This window comes from Schistocerca gregaria, chromosome 5 (genome assembly GCF_023897955.1).
Source record: "Schistocerca gregaria isolate iqSchGreg1 chromosome 5, iqSchGreg1.2, whole genome shotgun sequence".
In the NCBI taxonomy this organism is placed as follows: domain Eukaryota; kingdom Metazoa; phylum Arthropoda; class Insecta; order Orthoptera; family Acrididae; genus Schistocerca; species Schistocerca gregaria.
The window spans coordinates 52,833,002-52,854,154 of record NC_064924.1 but is presented as its reverse complement, the minus strand read 5'-3'; the positions used below and the strand labels follow the sequence as shown (position 1 = coordinate 52,854,154).

Here is a 21,153-nt window from a genome sequence, read left to right as displayed (position 1 = left end):
GGTTGCAATAGGTACTGGGAGATGAAGAAGCTTGCACAGGATAGAGTAGCATGGAGAACTGCATCAAACCAGTCTCTGGACTGAAGACCACAATCTAAATCTAACATTACACACTTCTTCTACTAATTACGCTGAGAAACATGGGATGAAAAGAACAACGAGACAGATACAAATAAAATTGTCAACAACTTCTATGGTACATATAAGCATTGTTTTGATACAGCCTTTCTGTGTATCCCCCTCCACTAGCCACTAGTGGCCAATAATATTAATTCTCTTTCCGAGCGGCTAGCAGAGAGTTACAGTTACACAGTGAGAATCTCGCTCGTATGTGCTGCACTGTTGCCGCAGTTCATGACAACCAAATTATTAATTCAACTCTCAATTTTGTTTTTGTTTCCATTTTTTTTTTTTTTTTCTTGCAGCAGTGGAAGAGTCAGGTAACGGTAATAAATGTGAAGTGCTTCACAAGCAGGCAAGGCAGTTTATTTACCGTTTTTATAACTTTTTTTAAACATGAATTTAAAAGCAGGTCTCCTACTGTTGACATTGGAAAACAGAAGAATGGACTTCAGAACCATGTGGCGTCAGCCAAGAGAACTGTTCAGAGAATTGTAAACGAAAGTGTCAGAGCTGTAGGAACCGTAGAAACGGTTAGTTTTGTGTCACCTGGAAAGCATCAAAATCACAAGGAACCTGTGACACAAATGCATAGTTTTAACAATGATGTTTTAAAATGATCCATGTGAATGATGAATGCCTGACATAACAAAAATGTGTTACAGCTATGCAGGCTTCAATGGTAAGTGCTTCACCATGGTAAAGAATTTTAAAAGGTGCTGGTTCCAGATATGTCATGAAGAGAATTTTTAGTTCAAAGAAGTGACCATGGGTCAATTAGAATCATTATAAGAGCTGCTGGAAAATGAATGATGGTACTGGTGGTTTTAAAGTTCTCATAGTTATAGGTTTTTGGATAATTATTCTGCATGCTGACACTTCCTCTGTTTTTATTTCTGAGAAGAAAGTTGTATTTACATGCAAGAAAAAAAGCAGTGATTACCACTCAGCAATGAATGCTGTCAGTTTCATGGCATGATTCACAATTCTTGTCATACCTTGCTTCAAAGTCAGTCATTGCCAGGTATAATTCAACTCTTATAGAGAAAAAATCAAGTACAAACATCAGAAAAGCGGATATTTTTCCCCAGCTTAAAAACAAAATATTAAGCACCGTATAAGCCAGACTTGTGCCAATCTCCTGCAGCTTGTTAACTTATACTTCCTTGCACTTAAATGGGATCACACAGTTTTGCATTTACCTGTGTGTCACTGCCATTGTAGCCCCATGGAATTAGTTTGTGCAAAGGGTTTTAAGGTTATGTGGGAGAAAAAAATGAAACATTCATGATTACATACAGTGAATCATTTGTGCATGAGGCAATAGACAATGGGGCAACAGACAACATCCCACCTGTAGTGTGGGAAGAGACTGTGCGGCATGCTGAAAAGCTTCAGAAAGAAGAATTTCACAGGGAAGTGATGATGGATATAAGCCTTGAACCTACCATCGTAAATTTAAAATCAGATTGTTTGGAAACAGACTGAAATAGAAGTGATGATTAGTATTACATTGTAGAGTTTGGAACAAAGTAATAATATTTCTTAGTTTTAAAAAATGTTTTTGTCAACATATCAGTTCCATACACAAGAACGAGAACTTCCTAGCCTTTTTGATTAGGACTTTGTATCCTTTTAATTACGCAGACTATAATGTTCAACATATTGCCCAAGAAGAAGTTAAGCTTCTCCCACCATGTTGTAAACCTCTGTCATTTTCAAGACATGAACTGGATAAGGCCCTAAAATGACAGTAACTGTTACTTGTTCAAGATATCAGTGGTTTTTGATGCTATCGGTCAGATTCCCTGGAGTTATTCGCAGATGGTGGTTAGTTGTTTGCTTGTTCAATGGATCATAAATTGCAGTCTCTCACTGTAATATCGAACGTGTGAGTTAACACTCACAATGCCCATTAACAATGAAAAATATGACAACTTACTGACCATTTTTAAGATAGTCTTTTCTACCACTAATTCTTTTTTACACACAGTTATTGGAGGAGGAGGAGATTAGTGTTTAACGTCCCGTCGACAATGAGGTCACTAGAGACACACACACAGTTATTAAGCACTTAACTATCATCACACACACACACACACACACACACACACACACACACACACACACATGTCTTCACAAAGCTGTTTTAGCTGTTCTCACCTCCCACCGTCATGCAGAGTACACCTGCGGAGCAGTGGATGTGAATTAATATTTCTCTCATGATGACTGATTGAAATTGGTTTCAGTATTTATTATTCCCCTCACAGAACTGAACATATAATACAATGTACCATATGCAAATAAGCCTGACTGTTATCCGCAGCAATGCAGTTTGGCAATGTGGACTTTGTTTGCCCACTCTCTGCTGCCATGCATGCACATTTCTCATCCCCTCCATGCTTCCTTTCTGCTCTGCCTCTATGCACGGAAGTGCAATCCTATGTGACATAGGCTTTGGTACCTCTGAGAAATATGAAACATCAAACAGCAAATATGTATAACAAATGTATAAATATGATAATGTCTAACCATATTGTCATAGGAATCGTTTGTAGGATATCAACTATATATATAGTAAACGTTACTAAGATTAAATGGGTAATCATGATTAATTTGTTAATTGTCTTAACATATAAATGTCTTCATGCATATGTCTTGTCTAACTGTATTGTCTGTAGGAATCATTTCTGGGATATCAATTATAAATGTCGTAAATATTTCTTATATTTAATGTGAAATAATGGTTAATTTCTGCATTTCCCTTACGTGAAAATTTGTAATGTTTATCTCTGCATTATATTTTGACTTGTCCTATATTTAAACAAAATGTCATGGGACTAAATAAAAATAAACAAATAAATACATAAATCAGTTATAAACGGCTACTTCTGTTAGCTGTCAGACTCGTGTTGTTGTTTACACTTAAAAAAATCTAAGCAGCTAAACTTATGTTTTATTTTTAGGCTGTGCCTTATAAGACAAAAAACACTTCAGTTTTTCAGAAAAATAAAGCACTTCTAGCAGAACACACACATGCTTCATCTCTACTAATAATCACCGTCCCTGTGGTGCTGTTACTTCACTTATCCATCGCTGATTAATCTTGTGATCTGATGTATTCCACAACAGTCTGAGCATGTCCCATCCACGGGCTGCTGTTACCAACAGATAAGTGTCTGGCTCTATGGAGTATGAGTATGCACCTAATACAAGGCTTTGGCAGAGACGTGCACACACACAGACCTGTAATAAAGAGTAATCAGTGACCTTCGGGTCTTTTTCCTGATTTTAAAAACACAATTTTCGAAAGAGGTGGAAAAAAGCAGAATCTTTTGTATACATTTTTGGATTATAAGTGATGATCCTTTAATACCATCATGAGTAAATTAAAATTTGTAGATGATCAGTTTATACTAATGAGAGCATCTGAAATAATTTATGATTTCGAGCATGAGGCTTTATTTAATCTACTCCTTACATCTGGTTACACAAGGCATGTCTTCAAAGCAAAAGAATAGTAATCAACACCATTCTACACAAATAAGATGACTACATAATATGAGAGTAATCCCAAAAGTAAGGTCTCCTATTTTTTTATAGGTACAGAACTCTGTGTGGCAGTTGGTCACACTGTTATGAGGATTGCTTCATGTGCTGTGTGTAAACATGGGCTTAGTCTTGGCTTGGCAACCGTTGAGAATGGAGCTCCCGTTGGAGGTTACCACCAAGTGTGAATTGTGCATGGTTATTCGGTTTTTGGAAGAAAAGAGCACTGCGCTGATGGAAATCCATTACCAATTGATGGAAGTGTATGGTGAGTTCTGCATGGATGTCAAAAATGTTCATAAGTGGTTCAGAGAGTTTGCAGCTGGTTGGACCAAAATTCACGATGAATAAAGGTGTGGGAGACCATCAATTTCTGAGGAGACAGTGGTGAAGGTTGAGCAAGGCATGCGTGAAGATTGGTAGATCACTCTGGATGATCTCTGCACATTGATTACTGAGGTTTCCCGAAGCACCGCTTACAGAATTTTAACGGAAACATTGAACTACACAAGGGGAGTGCCACACATGCTGACTGAAGACCACATGCGGCAACAGGTTGATGCTTCCCATGAATTTCACCACCACCTTGCAGCTGAACAGGACAACTTTCTGGAATAAATTGTCACGAGTGATGAGAACATTTGGCTGGAAAGCAATTCAGCTCTGACGACGAGGTGAAAGAAGAGGTTAATAACTTTCTGAACAGCATGGCAGTGAGCTGGTATGACATGGGCATACAAAAACTGCCACAGCATCTACAAAAATGCATCGATAGAAATGGTGATTATGTCAAAAAATAGCTAAATGTTCAAGCTGTAAACTGATGAAAACCACTGCGGAAATAAAAAAATAGGAGACCTTACTTTTGGGATTACCCTCATATTTTTCTAATATGTCCAGGACAGAGAAAAGTTATTTGACTACAATCAGTAGGTCTAAGTCATTGTGATCAGTAGTTGCATTTCAGAGGTGCAATTCCAATACTGCCAATAGACACAGATAAAAATAATAAAATCTATTCTTTTCTACAGAAACATTACTTTGTTCCTCAGAGAGGTTTTAGAAGATTAGAAAAAGAAATAGGTGACTAAGAACCAAGGTTGTGTAGAGGATGGGCTATGGGCAGGTGGTGGGCATTATAGAATGAATAGGGTAATTTTTAGATAAAGGCCATTTATTGGCAAAAGCATGTTGAAAGGGGTTACATAGGCCTAGGGAGGTGAGGGTGACCAGAGCTTAGAGTTTGGCGAAACATTGTTCACGTAGCTACCGAAAGTTTTTGTCTGCCAAAACTAAGTCCACAGTGCCACAGGACCGGGAGAAGTGGGAGATTTTCAATGCTACAGGGCGTGCATCTGACTCGCGGGTGAGCAAGAATACCAGAGAGCGGGCCCAGCGACAAGCGGTTGGGTATATTCGACGCACCATGTGGCTTCCTCCACCCTGATTGGTGAGGATCAAGAAAACTGTGCAGGCAGCATGGAATTGTCTAGAGCGTCACCTGCTAAGTGACACTTGGGGCAGCGTTACCTCATAAGCACATGGGAGATGCACGTGGCCAAGGTGCCCTTCCTTGGTGCTGATTCCTGTTGCTAAACCGTGGGATGAAAGAATTTACAGGCATCTAACACTGCCAGCCGTGGCTTGGCCACAATGGAAAAATGAAGTTACTGTTTGGAGGCTCATCTAATAAAGTAAGATCTCCTACAGTCTGGCTCATCCTTTACTGTTGAGAGGGACACCCCCGTTATGAGGACATAAAAAGACAAAGATATAAGGGAAAGCACCGAGGAAAGCATCAGAGAGAATAGGGGGTAATGGATAGCACACTGGTAATCTCTATGCCAGCTTCAGTAGAGATATGACAGAATAAGAACTAATAATGAGAAGTGGGATGAATAGTAAGATTAAGAACTAAGATGAACATAGAAAAGGACATGAGGAAGGAAGAATAAAAAGAGAGAAGGATGAAGATAAAAAAGTCGAAATGAAATAGAGTAACAGAAAATAATGATATACCATCCATAAAAAAGTGTAATGAGAAGTGGGATGAATAGTAAGATTAAGAACTAAGATGAACATAGAAAAGGACATGAGGAAGGAAGAATAAAAAGAGAGAAGGATGAAGATAAAAAAGTCGAAATGAAATAGAGTAACAGAAAATAACGATATACCATCCATAAAAAAGTTATACCGTAGAGAAAGACTACCAAACAAAAATACTACCTACTGAAAAAAGGGGAGGGGAGGGGAGGGGGGAAGGTCTGTTGATGGATGTTACATCCAGGTGATGAAAATTCCCTTGATGTTTCTTCAATTTGTAATCTGTGACTATTCTATTTCACTTTACCCCAATGATCATTCCTCTACAATGGTATCTTGTGAGAAGTGGAAAATAAGCTTCAGAATTTTGTTGTTAACACTCCTATTTTGGTAAGCCATGATAGATTAAAAAAAGATATGTGCTATTTCCTTAACAGGTCATATAGTTATAAAATGTCCAGTTTGGTGCATTTTGAGTAAGAGTGCACAGCTCATGGTGAACAACTGATAATGATCTAGGGACCAGAACCAGTCATGTTAATATATACTAGTACACTTTAAGTTAACTAGAGCTGCCACCTAATAAAAACAATGTTGACAGTTACAAATGGCCAATGTTCAAAAAGCATGTTCGACAAAATAACATATTCACAGACTGTAAAATATCGCATGCTGTTAATAATCATGGACTTATAAAGTTAGCAACAATTGGAAAACCTACAACCATACCTTCAGAAGTTCAAGTTCCCTTGCAGGAAGCCTTTTTACTTTAGTGTAGCCAGAAATAACATGTCTTCCTGCAGTGAATGGGTCAAGTTCCTTTGCTTGCAGAATCATATAGCAAACAGCAATTGAAAGTTCAAATATATAGAATGATACATGACTGTCTCCAAAATCTAATATTCCACATATGTCCCAGATATCACCCTCAGACCCCTTACTAACAAGTATGTTCTGCTCATTGAAGTCACCATGAATTAACCCTGAAAAAGAAAGCAAGATATTAGGTGATATTAGACTAGAGGAAACAGATCAGTGTGAACTGATTTTCACAAATCTTTGTTCTGTACAACTTGAGGGAATATGGTATAGTTGTAGGTAAACAACTAGAATTCTCTCAGATACAGATTTATTCACACTTAGCTTCTACATAGATACAAGTCTGGAGGCTAACTGCCATTAGCATCCCACATCCTGCCCAAAGCCCCCTCCTCAAAGATAGCACACTTACGCACTGAACAAATATCAATGTTTATGGTGCTAAACGCCACATAGCCCCCTCCCCGCATAGTATGGAGTACATCCCTGTGAATGGAGTGGGGGGGTGGGGGGGGGGGGGGGGCGGCTGAGAAGTTAGGAAGGTAACATACAGTTCTTCTGCTTCAGGTGGAAGTGGTCGACTGGTAGGAGACTGGGTGGTGAAACTCGGTACATCGACGGCAAAGTCAGCAAATGACGCCGGCGGCTGAAGATGGCGTCCTGTGCTGGAGTGAAGGTGAAGCACTTCATCAGCCGACAGGTGGAGAATCACCTTGCCAGAAGGCCTAACAAAGGCACGCAAATTGCCACACACAGCACTTCTGCTCAATTTAAAGTGGCGCACCACACGAGATTCTGCACTTCCTCCCTCAACATTGTCACACGCGAGTACCAAACACACCGTATTGCCATCTACGACAACAGATAATTTATGTATGTCATAAGGGTGTACATGTGTTGTGAATTCTCGGGTGGCACCTGTACGAGCAATGGTAGGGAGGCAGGGAGGTGTGAGAAAGCCATGGCAGTGGGAAGCATCTGCTAAGAGGGAGGTGGCAGCTGCAAGGTGCATTGGACTGCGCAGGAGACAACCTCGGGCGATCAGCTGACAGATGGGGGAGCATGACCAAAGGCAACGAGGAGCCAGGGTGGATTGAATGGCGTGACAAAGAGCTGTCACATGAAGATGGTAACACAATGGTAGAATCCGAGTGGTTGGCACTTCGACTGCGAGGGCTGTGAGGAGTGAAGCCCCTAAAAGATTGGCCACTCGAATTAGATGAACACGGAGAAGGAGCAGTGCTCAGCAGAGAAGCACGCTATGGAGAATCAATACCCGAATGCATGGTATGGGAAGATGGATGGCCGCTTGAAGCAGGAGTGGGAGAAATAGGGGCAGAATCAGGGAGGTTCACCTGAGGCTCAATGAAAGTTGGTTTCACTCGGTTGAGTGAGACTGTGGTTACAGAGTCTTTTATGAGGAGATCCATGTAATTCTCAGAGCGTTTGACGACCTTGTAAGGACCTGTATAGGGTGACTGAAGTGGAGCTTTGATTGAGTCATCTCTGAGAAACACGTACTCACAAGAGTCTAGTGTGCGTGGTACGTACACGTGCAGAGGTGTATGAGCAGCCGGAAGTGGTGGCTGAATTTTGCTGCAGTGCAAGTGCACCCACTCGAGAAGTGAAGGGAGTTCAGAGGTCTGTGGAAGTGGGGTGGGAGTGACTAATCCTCCAGGCAAAACCAGAGGTTAGCCATACACAAACTCGGCTATGGAACCCTTGAGGTTTTCCTTGAAAGTCACACGAAGGCTAAGAAGCACGTAGGGCAGTGCCTCTGTCCATAGTGAGTCAGGGCAGACTTTAAGGTGTGATGCCATTGCTCGACAAGCCCATTGCTTTGGGGGTGGTATGCAGAAGTATGAATTTTGACAGTACCACACATTTTACATAAGTCAGAGAAAACTGAAGACTCGAATTGTCGCCCCTGGTCAGTGGTGAGGTAAACAGGTGAGCCAAATCTAGAGATCAATGAATCTAAGAATGCTCGACTTACTGTCTCAGAGGTAATGCTCAGAATAGGCACAGCCTCAGCCCACCATGTCATCCAGTCAATAGCTGTAAACAAGTAACGGAAACCTCGGAGGGGGGCAAAGGGCCTACGAGGTCGACATGAACATGGTGAAACCGGCCTGGCGACTTGGCAAAACAGCCAAGGGGTGGGGAAGTGTGCCTGGAAACTTTTTTCTGTTGACACAGCATGCATGCCCTTGCCCAAGACTGACAGTCGCGGCGCATGTCTCTCCAGACAAACCGTTCAGCTACCTGACGGATGGAAGCTAATGTGTGTAGTTTGTCAAAGACCTGGCATTGAGGGGGCTTAGGGATGAATGACCTCAATGTACCAGTCGATTCATCTCACCACACTAAGTCAGATACGCCAGGGAGAGTAGAGTGTGCCGGTTGGAGAGAGGAGCTGTTGTCTGAAATTAACTGCATGGTATCCGGGTCTGCCGATTGTAACCGAGGTAGGTTCGTCAAGTCAATTAAGGTTGTGACAGCACCAACACGCGAGAGAAAATCAGCAAACACATTGTCCGCTCCTTGGATGTAGCGAATGTCATTTGTAAGTTGCAAGATGTTATCAATGTGACAAAAGCGTCGTGGGGGTGGATCAGCCGCAGGATTTTTTATGGCAGGAACCAATGGTTTGTGATCAGTGAGCACAAAGAAGTCTCGTTCCTCAACCTCAGTTCTGAAGTGTCTTATGGCCTCATAAACTGCAAGTAATTCTCTGTCAAATGCTGAGTATTTCTTCTGCGCGTTGGTTAGCTTTTTTTAGAAAAACTGCAGGGGGGTCGTGACATTGTTGTATGTCTGACTCAGTACTGCGCCGATAGCATTGTCACTAGAGTCAGTAGTGATAAACATTGTGGTGTCCGCACGTGGGTGAGCAATAGTGACAGCAGAGGCCAACAGCTGTTTGAGTTCGTTAAATGCCTTGTCCATGTCTGGTGTCCATGGGACCTGGCGGGTGTCAGAAGTTTGTGGGCCAGCGAGAGGAGCCTGCACCACAGAAGCGGCTGGCAAATGTTTTCAGTAATAATTAACTGTTCCGATGAACCTGCGTAATTCCCTATAGGTCTGAGGATGTAGCATCTCCGGAACAGGCTTGATCTTGTCCTGCGGTGGTGTCAGACCATCCGATGACACAATGTAACTTAGGAATGTGATGGATGACTGGTGCAATTGAGTCTTTTTATTGTTCAGTTCAATACCAGTGGCTGCTAAAATATCTGTCATGACTTGAACACGCTCCTCACTCTGTTCCAAAGTAGAAGCAAAAACCAATATGTCCTCCATGTATACGAAACAAAAGTCTAGATGGGATAAAGTTTGATTGATGAAATGCTGCCACGTTTGGGGGGCGTTTTTCAACCCAAACAGCATAAATTTGTATTGGAACAGCCCGAAGGGAGTGGTTATGGCAGTCTTTTCAATATCCTCCGGAGCCATGGAAATCTGATGAAATGTGTGCTTACAGTCCAAAACAGAGAAGTACTTTGCACCTGTGAGCATATGATTGAAGTCTGCAATGTGTGGGACTGGATATTTGGAACACAAGGAGCATGAGCACTCGGGCATACACTGTCATTACAAAAGGGGGTGCTGACACAGTTTACAGAGGTCACGACATTGTTGTTAACATGTGCGGGCACAGGAACATCAGATTGGCATGGACTGACCTTGTCTGTAGAGGATGAGTGGTCTGCTTGTAGTGCCGTGAGGCGTTGTTATGTGGAGGCCAACTTGAGGTGTATGTTGTGGAGATGCAGCAGCATTTCCGTATGTTCCATCCGCAACTACAAAGACTTGGCACACTTCACTAGCCAGTTGTTTGACCAAGATTGCAGCTCCAAGGATAGGTTTACACACTTCTTAGCACAGCACACATATTTGGTGTCAGCCGAACTGTCACTCAGCAGAGCGAAAGGAATATGTTTGTTAAGGGGGGGGAGGGCGGGGGGTGCAGTATTTTGCACAAAATCTAGTGACAACTGATAGTGCTTGAGGAAATCAATTCTGAGAATAGGTTCTTCAATTGTTGACACTAGAAACGTCCACTGCAGCTTGCACTCAGGCGAAACTTTCACTGTATACAAAGTGGAACCCGAACACTGTAGGGTAGACAAGTTCACTGCGCGAAGTACTGTTTTGTGTAGTCACACTTTATAGGTTGCTAGGCGAACCGGCAGCAAAGAGATGTCTGCGACAGTGTCTACCAGAAAACATGCACCTGATTGTAAATCGCGAACATAGACTGAACCACACTTAATGTTGTTGTCTGAAATGGAGTGCAACGTGGGATGGTGACCGTTGTTTACATCGCAGGAGGTGGCACCATAGCCTACTTGCAGTTGGAATTTGGGTAAGAACACAGTGACTGGCATTTGCGAGCTTGCTCCCCAAATCTCGCGTGGAAGAAACAGTAAGGTTGGGCGAGCCTGTGCTCCTGTGGGTAGTTGCTAGGTGACGGAGTATGTGCCCGAGAGTCTTCCACAGAGGCTGATGCACTGTCGTTGCGGGGGGTTGAAGATGCAGGCAGGGCGGCTAGTTTAACAAACTTGTTATTAGCAACACCAGACAAGAGCGTGGCGTCAGAAAGCATCTTAGTGCAGTCATGTCCAGAATGCAGTGCATGGAGCTCACGTTGCCTGGTGGAGTATGCTCTGTTGGTGGCATGTAAACGTTCATTTACTGGCCTATCTTCATACGCAGAGATTACCGTATGGACAGGCAAAGGCAGCTTTTCAGTCCAGATTTCTGCGAGCATGTCATCAGGCATAACTTGCTCATCGACGAGAAGATGGATGCACTGCCACAGCTGGGACGGATACCTGTCGCCGAGATGCTCTTCGTAGATGAGCTGTCGCACATTCTCTCTCCTGATTTTTGAGACGCACTCCAATATCATGTGTTTCGCCACAGCATACTTCCCTGCTAGGGGGGGTGCCTTGACCAGATCGTAAATTAAATCGACACAGTCGTGAAGATGGTTCATGAGGTAGGCGAAGCGTGCGTTGTCGTCCAAAGCACAGACATTGAATGTTTGCTCAACCAGGTTAAACCAGAACTCCAGGTGAGCGGGTTTGAAGTCTGGCAGATTCGGCACTTCAATCACTGTGGATGTGTGCCTATTACTTTGGACGGATGTAGAGCATGCAGAAGATAGCGAGTCCAAATTATTGGCGTCCCGTAATGCGGGAATCGCAAAATTCACTTGACGCCATGGGGGCGGTTGAGAAGCGACAGACGCTTGAACGGTGTGAGGATTGTAGTCAAAATGTGCATTCTCATTGATGTGGTAGCTTGGAGGGAAGCCACAAGTACTTAAGTACGCTGGTGAATGTCCGTTATGCACACAGTATTCACTCGACCGTGAGTGGTAGGGTTGGATGTAGATGTCAGAGTAATTACTGTTCAGCACAGAATTGTTGACTTGATTAGAAGTAACACAAGGTTCCCACATACATCCACTAGGATGCACACTCGGTGTGATATTTGCTATTTGGCGAGCATTGAACACCTGTTGACTAGGTGGCACGAAAGGATACACACGTGGCGGGAACTGATTCAAGTTTGAATTTACTACTGGGTTTTCCAAAGTAGCAAAACCTGTATTGAATTGTGCATTCAACACAGGAGTAGGAATGTTCTGACCAACACTCTGTGGAGAACACTTGGGAAGGTATAGGCTAACAAAGCCAGAGTCCACGACCGTTGGCAGTTGGAAGAAACTGGGAGCACTCGATGAATTCCACTGCATGTTCTGGCTAAAGCAGTCCAAAGATTCTTGTGGCATGTCTACTATGACGGCAGGAGTGCTGGAGAGATGTTGCTGAAATCTGGGTGGCGGTGAGTGCTGAAAGGCCATTGTCTGGAGCTGAACAAAGGCCCTAGCGATCGCGGAGAAACCCGACACGGTAGGCACATAAATAACCTTCGGGCGGTAACTCAGACGCATATTACACAAAAAACGGGGTCACCAGTGAGGGAATATGGTATAGTTGTAGATAAACAACTAGAATTCTCTCAGATACAGATTTATTCACGCTTAGCTTCTACACAGATACAAGTCCAGAGGCTAACTGCCATTAGCGTCCAACATCCTGCCCAAAGCCCCCTCCTCAAACATAGCACACTTACGCACTGAACAAATATCGATATTTATGGCGCTCTATGCCACAAACTTATTATTTTCTTTCCTTTCTCATTATGCTTTTATATATCTTTGTGTCACTTCTGATTTATTTCTGCCCAATGGAAAGAGACATTCAATTCCAGGATGCATATATTTTTGAATGTATTCATATGCTCAACCACGTTTTCCCTATAGAAGTGAAACTGTGAGGATTGGTGTTGAGTGAAAAAAGCTTTCCCCATAAGGCAATGTTTTTAGTTTGAGTCCCTGTCTAGCACACAGTTTTAAACATTCAGCAAGTTTCATCAAGAATTTTGTTAGTTTGCTTTTTTATTACTGTCATGTTATGTAGTGCTTTTTAAATAAGTGTTCCATATCAGTTAAGTACCTTTTAATTATGGAACATGTATTACTAGGTAATAGACAATGCTCAATGGTTCATCAAAAGCAGCTCCAGAAGTCATGAAGTAAGAAGACACTTTGCAGAATCACAGAAATTTCATTTAAACACATACAATGCAAACTGCAATTACCTATCCATCAAGATGCAGTTATCCTGTAAGAAATCAGCTTTTTCCGAGAAAACAATCCATAAAAACAACCATGAAACTGCACAGATCTCAGTTCAACTTGACAGACTCATGGGAATGTGACTGGATACAGGCTTCCCACCACATTGCCAGAACTTGCCCTGCATAAGGGAGAAACACCCTTCCTTTGTTCAGTTGCGCAGAACATGAATAATGTTTAACAGAATATCCACCTATTACGGCAGAAGCATGTACTCTCTTCACATACGCGTTTGTAGAGCAGCCAGGCAAACAATTCATCAAATAGTTACAGAATGTCCCAATGAGGCCTCTCGTGGTACTTTCGACAATTTCCTAATGGCAACGAATGATACAATTAATTATATTAATAATTTAGAAGTCTCTTGGTTAATTTCATATGTTTTTTGTATTATATTTAATGTTTTTATTAATATTTTGCTTAAAAAAATCATATCAATCATCACAATTCATACATCACTACGCGCAAACATTTGTGGGGACATAGCTCCATGGAGATGCCTGAAACAATATCGCTGCTGTGAGGTAGATCAACTAACCTCTCTGGATCTACAGTTACTTCACTCTGATCGATGTTTGTAACAAGAAAATATATTTGTATGAAATCATGCAACTTGTTAGTGTTATTATACGTAATGAGTACTGTACTTCAAGTCTGTGGATGGCATAGCAATCTTCACTATTGCAGTTATTGGCGTGTATAGGCCACTTGCGGAATGTATGGATACATTTTTCAAAAATCTATCTGACTTGCTGATATATATAGACAATGCATTCTCTGGGTTAAACAGCCATGTAAATATTATAATAAATAAAGACTTATTAAGCAATGATGCCAATACCAAAAAGCTACTCCTCCTACTCGATGAATTTAATCTGACTCCACTTATCCATGAGCCAACTAGAGATACTGGTAACTGCAAATCATATCTAGATAATATGATAACAAACCTGACCCATCTTTCCTACAGTACATCTGTTCTAAAACATCTCTGATCACCATGCAGTACAGCTTCAATTGGAGGCAAATGAGATGCCCTCTGTTGCTAAAAAGGAAATATATGTAAGCAAAAGAACCATGATTAATGATAACACCAATTGACTGAACTGCATGTTAGTATGCATACCATGGTTTGAGGCTGATAGCTTTTCCTATGATAGCTATGCTGCTGACTTCTATTACTATTTGGATGCCACATGCCCAGCTACGGCCACAAAAGTTAAAACGAGATAAACAAAAGCATCTGGATAATTAATTATGTCATTGAAGCAAAGGAAAACTAAAATTATTCCATAGTGCAATGTTGAATAATAAACAAAAGCTTATCAAGAATACAATAAAGATTTATTAATACAGACCAGGAGCAACTACATTGCAAACAAGCTTCAGGCTTCACACAGTGTTACTACTGGTATCTGGGGAGTGATAACCAGTTTTAGAACAGGCAGAGACAAATCCTGTATGGATTTTATTATTGACCAAAATGGGTAGCTACCAATGACAAACATAATAACACGCAGAATAATTTTAAAGGTAATCCACCTGAGCATAGACTATTTGTAGCCCCAGAAATTGCAAAGAAATAATTAACATGATTAGCTCTCTAAAATCTTCCAGTTCCACAGGGCATGATGGCCTCAGTATTAATGTATTAAAAGTGTGTAGACAAAATGTCTCTGTAACTCTGTCTATAGCAGTATATAATATAATAGAATCAGGTACTTTCCCAGACAGACTAAAAATAGCTGAGGTTACTCCAATATTTACAAAAGGAGACAAACTCAAAATTCAAAACTAGAGACCAATCTCAGTACTTCCTGTCTTTTCCAAAATAGCGGAAATAGTCATATACAGCAGAATTATAAACTTTCTCCAGATGCACAAACTAATGTTTGAAAATCAAAATGGATTCTAAAAATGTAAATTAACTAACACAGCAGCTGCTCAGTTAACCTAAGAAGTAATAAATGGCATTGAGAACAAGCAATATGTTGCAGGTATATACCTCTACCTTGAGAAACCTTTTGACTGTGTGTATGCCACAATCCTATTAGAAAAGCTATGGAACATTGGCATCAGACATACTGCTCATGATCTAATAAAATCTTACATGAGTAACTGAAAACAGTTTGTACTGCCTAAAACTGAAAGTGGAGATCACAAATTTAAAATCACTAAGATAAAATATGGAGTGCCCCAGGGCTCAGTACAGTGTCCTCTTCAGTCTTTGATTTATGTAAATATGGTGTTGCACTCAAAGTTCCAAAACAGATTTGTATGTAGATGATACCTTCATTGTATGTAAAAAGGAATCATTTAACTAGAGACCCACTGTAATAATGTGACAAACGAAACTGTTCAGTGCTTTAATGAAAGCCACTTACATGTAAGCAGCAGTAAAATGTGTCTCATGGGGTTTAACAACAGTAGTTTTAATGATGAGATTAACTATACATCAGCAATGAATTAGTAAAAAAGAGTTTAGTGCAAAATTCGTAAGTTTAACAATCCAAAGGAATCTAAAATGGGACATACATGTTGACACTCTAGCATGTAAGTTATCTAAGAATATATTTGCAATTAATATGATTAGCAAGTTCTCCAAAACACTGTTGTCCTAAAGAATGCATACCATACTCTATTTTCCTCTCACCTGAATTACAGAATAGAAATTTGGGGAGCAGCATCAAAGCAAATCAAAATATGCTATTGTTACTTCAAAAAAGTGTTATAAGAATCATCTGTGGAGCAAAATATAAGGAACCATGCCATGGCTTGTTTCAAAAAACTGGTGTACTAACTATAGCAAACATGTACATTCTAAAAGCTGCATTACTTATTAAAAGCATGCAGCCCAATATTTTTTCCGATTTGTATCAGAACAATACCAGAAATAAAGAAAAGTTTTACACCAGCAGCCACAGAACAGCACTCTATGAAAATGGTCCACAATATGCAGGTTTTAAGTTAGTCAAATCACTGCCCAGAAAAGTTATGACCCTACCCACAATGAAGTTTAAATTTCAGCTAAAGAAATTCCTGTAACATTCATTTTACACATTAGAAGAATACCATACTTACATGCAGAATAAGAAGTGATTTGAAAAAATATGTAAATAATGTTAAACTGCATCTTATTTGTAATTTAATTATTTTGTTAATCAATGATGCATTCTGAAGAACATATTATTGCGCTATGTATCAAGAATTGTAACTTGTTTTTATACATAGGCAATGAATCATTTGATGTTGAATAAAGCATTATTATTATTATTATTATTATTATTATTATCACATTAGTATTTTTCAAATGAATATCTACCTCCATTTTTATATACACACTCCTGTTTACAGTACATTATTATATGTATATTTCATACAGCTTTACAATGAACACTGATTTTTGCCATGAAGCAAGTGGTCCCAACACTACCTGGATATAGAACTCTGATCTCTGAGCCTAGAATTGTTGTGTACCTGCAGATTCCACCATGCTGAAGTTGGACAAAACATTCCTATCAGTTATTCAAAATTATGAATTATTTACTCGTCCCTGATTATAAACACTATGTCACAGAATGTAACATTGTCTGAAGCAGGGAACTTTCATATCAATCCTAGATTGCAATACTTCATTAGAAAATAGCCACATGAATAAAATAAGTTTTTTATGACTTTTACAATAAGTGTTTGGTTTTGTTCCTGTGAATGGTAACAGAAAATTTAGCACTCCACAAACATTTTGTGTGCTTTGTACCTTTATTGTGTATATTCTTTAGGAAACTGACAAGTATCTCATATACTATATGTCTCACTTTGTACATGTATCTCTCTTGTCAAATCAGACCAAATGTAGTATTTGTAACTGCAGATAATCTTCTTGAAATTTTGATATATAATGTCCTGTTGAGAAAAATACATAAACTATGGTACATAATGCATCACTTGAGATATCAAGTATGCAAAAATGTGTTTCAGTTTAGACTGGGATGTAGGTGCTGTCAGAAATTTTACACTTAATGAGTACTTCCTTAGTTCATTCATAGTTTTTGTCATCCATAGTTACATGTCTGAGCTAAGGGTATCAACTTTAAGAGATATCTTCACTGTTTACTTGCTTTTACAAATTACACAAATATAAAGTTTGGATAATGTAGTAACAAATCTATCAATTAATGTTGAATCTCATGGCATTCTTTTGCACAATGACAAGCATTAGTAAATCATAACTGGAAAAAAACACACACACACAAACAACAGCTGTCTGATCAGTCTCTCAATGCACAGTTCATATCAGAGTTTACAACTGACATATCTCCATTTTTTCACTGGTTTTGAAACAGTCCATTTCGTTCTACTCCAGAAATCAAACTTCTAATGTAAAAGGCTCATGTGACGAAAAATTGGAAATTATTTTCTTTTGCATTGCAGTGAGACTTCACAGCTGCCATATTGCAGTTAACAGGAAATGAAGTATGAGGATCTTTGGCTGGCATGCTAAAATAGCTGCAGTTTGACATCCAGTTTAAATAGAGAATAATGCTTGTAGCAGCTTGTTGAGTATCTCTGCACCAGAGTACATAATTCCACTCTGAACCACAAACAAGAGGGAAAAGTTTAAGGAAAATTAAATTTATTCGTTGTATTAAGATGATGTAAATCACAGTTCAAACAAATCTAATTTTTACTGTCAGCAGCAAAACCATTAAGGAGTAAATTTATTAGGAAGTGAGGGTAAAAATTCCATGATCCTTAAAAACTCTTATAGGTCCTATTATGCTTCTTTGGGACGTATTGAATGTTACTTTGATTTCTTTTGAACAATTACCCTTCAGCATAACATACTGTGTTTTATTAAACATTTTTCCCTTTATAACAATTAAAATTTGAATCAACAAAATGGTAATCCTTTTTGCACCCTGATATGGTTTTCAAAATGATAAATACTGAGAGAAAATATTGAATATACCTTTCTCCAACTTTTCTTGATTTCTGAGAACGATTTCTTCAAATGACTTGATAACTTCTGTTACCAGACTCTTATTATTCTCATTTGGAACAGCAAACAATAGTTTCAGTACCAGTGGACAATGCTGTAATAGCCATATATTTTTGCGATTCTCAAATCCTTTATGTTGAAATCCCTAAAATAGAGAAACAGTTGAAATTCAAGCTTTTGTTTAACATCAAGGCAGAAGAATCAGTACTACTACTACTACTACTACTACTATTACTACTGCTACCATCAATGTCTTTCTCTTACATATATTTCATTTAAATTGGCACAAAGGATTAGGAACATGGTACAAACAAAATCAAAAACATTGGAAGTAACAGCTATTGTGCAACACAAACACAGCTAGCAGCTAGTACTTGTGTGACATCAGCTAAATAACTTGCTTTATTTGTTTATACTAAAAGGGAATGTAAATGAAAGTTCCAAATTTTCACCTTCCTTTTCCTAAATCCATGTGATGCTTCAGCCAGGATATTTTATTTTTCTGTGAATTTTCTAAATTCTCCTCCTCCCCCCACTGCCATCATCACCTTTACAAACTGGCACAACTTTCCTGCTTTACAGACATGTGTGGAATGTGTCCTTATCAATTACCACATTCACTAAGGGATGTCAGAGGCTTTGCTAGATATTGTAAGCAGTGTTTAATTACTACACCCCCTGTATTTTTATTTCTTGGTGATCTGATGGTATTATTTTGTACTTCTATTCCAGCTCCTTGAAAAAGGTAAAGGAATTTTGTAATTTCTGGTGAAATCATACTGTTTTTAGGAAGTGCTTCATTTCTTTAATTAGCTTTTTTGACTATGATGAAACAATGGAAAATCCAGGATGGAAAGATACAATATTGTGAAAAGGAAAGTTGGTACACACCAAGTAGCGGAGATGCTAAGTCGCAGATACACACAACAAAAAGACTGTCACCAATAAAGCTTTTGGCCAGTAAGGCATTCATCAGAATTAGACCACAAACACACACATACACACTCACACAAATGTAACTCACACACACATGACTGCAGTCTCAGGCAACTGAGGGCCACACTGCCAGCAGCAGCACCAGTGCATAATGGCAGTGGCAACTGGTTGGGGTAAGGTGAAGGCTGGGGCAGGGGGGGGGGGGGGGGAGAGAAAGTAGGGTAGGGGTGGGGAACAGAGATGTGCTGTTGGGGAGCGCACAGGGACTAGGTGGAAAGAGGGTAGGGCAGCTATGTGCAGTCAGGTGGTTAGATGGAGGGCAGCGGAGAGGTGGGGATAGTGGAAAAGGAAAGAAGTAAACAGACTGGGTGCAATGGAGGAATGAGGGTTTTGTAGTGCTGGAATGGGAACAGGGAAGGAGCTGGATGGGTGAGGACAGTGACTAACGAAGGTTGAAGGCAGGAGGGTTACCGGTACATAGGATATATTGCAGGGAAATTTCCCACCTTCGCAACTCAGAAAAGCTGGTATTGGCGGGAAGGATCCATATGGCACAGGCTATGAAGCAGTCACTGAAATGAAGGATGTCATGTTTGGCAGCATGCTCAGCAATAGGGTGGTCCACTTGTTTCTTGGTCACAGTTTGCCGAAGACCATTCATGTGGACAGACAACTTGTTTTGCTATTCCACATACAATGCAGCACAGTGGTTGGCTTGTAGATCACATGACTGGTTTCAAAGGTAGCCCTGCCTTTGATGTGATAGGTGATGTTTGTAGGTGGTGGTGGGAGAGTGTATGGGACAGGTCTTGCCTCAAGGTCTACTACAGGGGTATGAGCCACAAGGTAAGAGTTTGGGAACAGAGGTTGTGTAAGGATGGACAAGTACATTGTGTAGGTTAGTGGACGACAGAATATCACTGTGGGAGGGGTGGCAAGGATGGTGGGCAGGACATTTCTCATTTCAGGGCACAACAGTAGTTGAAAACCAGGTGGAGAATGAAATTTAGTTGCTCCAGTCCTGGATGGTACTGAGCTACGAGGAGAATGCTCCTCTGTGGCCAGACGGTGGGACTGTGTGAGGTGGTGGGGGACTGGAAGGATAAGATGCAGACTTATTTTTTTACGAGGTTGGGAGGATAATTATGAACTGTGTAGGCTTCAGTGAGACCCTTGGTATATTTCGAGAGCGATCGCTCATCACTGCAGATGTGATGACCATGAGTGGTTAGGCTGTATGAAAGGGACTTCTTGGTATTGAATGGGTGGCAGTTGTCAAAGTGGGGGTATTGCTGGTGGTTAGTAGATATGATATGGAGATAGGTACTGATGTAGCCATCTTTGAGGTGGAGGTCAACATCTAGGAAGGTGGCTTGGTGTGTTGAGTAGCACCAGGTGAATCAAATGGGGGAGATGTAGATGAGGTTCTGGAGGAATGTGGGTAGAGTGTCCTCACCCTCAATCCAAGTTGCAAAGATGTCATCAATGAATCTGAACCAGGTGAGGGGCTAGAAAACTGAGTGTTTAGGAAGGATTCCTCTAGATGGCCCATGAATAGGTTGGCATAGGATGGTGCCATGCATGTGCCCATAGCTGTACCCAAAATTTATTTGTAGGTGATGCCTTAAAAGGAGGATAATTGTGGGTGAAATTATACGAGGGTTGGTCAAAAAGTAATGCCTCCCATTTTTTTCTACTTAAAAAAATTAAGTTAAGTGAAAAATTTGAATTTGGCGCCATTCCTCAAACCTCCTTCTGCAATCCACTGCAGTAGTAACTTTCTGTCTCAACAGGTGGCAGCACAGCAGAAGTTTGTAAGATGGCTGACATTGATGTTCGTTTGAGACAGCGTTGTGTGATTGAATTCTTGAATGCAGAAGGTGAAACGCCCATACGCATTCATGAAAGACTGAAGAAGGTGTATGGTGTTGTGACAGTGGATGTCAGCACGGTTAAACGATGGGTTCGTCGTTGT

General features: G+C 40.4%; 1 protein-coding gene across 5 annotated transcripts in view; it reads right to left on the bottom strand.

Annotated features, from left to right (window-relative positions):
* Positions 1 to 2,359: 2,359 nt before the first annotated feature.
* LOC126272262 (hydroxylysine kinase) overlaps positions 2,360 to 21,153 on the bottom strand; it is a 215,773-nt gene continuing 196,979 nt past the window's right edge. For all 5 annotated transcript variants that reach the window (XM_049974996.1, XM_049974997.1, XM_049974995.1 and 2 more), the window contains exons 6-8: positions 18,213 to 18,387; positions 6,442 to 6,695; positions 2,360 to 3,366 (exon numbers count right to left, since the gene is read on the bottom strand). In XM_049974996.1, coding sequence (XP_049830953.1) covers positions 3,178 to 3,366; positions 6,442 to 6,695; positions 18,213 to 18,387 — 618 coding nt within the window. In that variant the 3' untranslated portion in view covers positions 2,360 to 3,177. The remainder of the gene's footprint in view (positions 3,367 to 6,441; positions 6,696 to 18,212; positions 18,388 to 21,153) is intronic.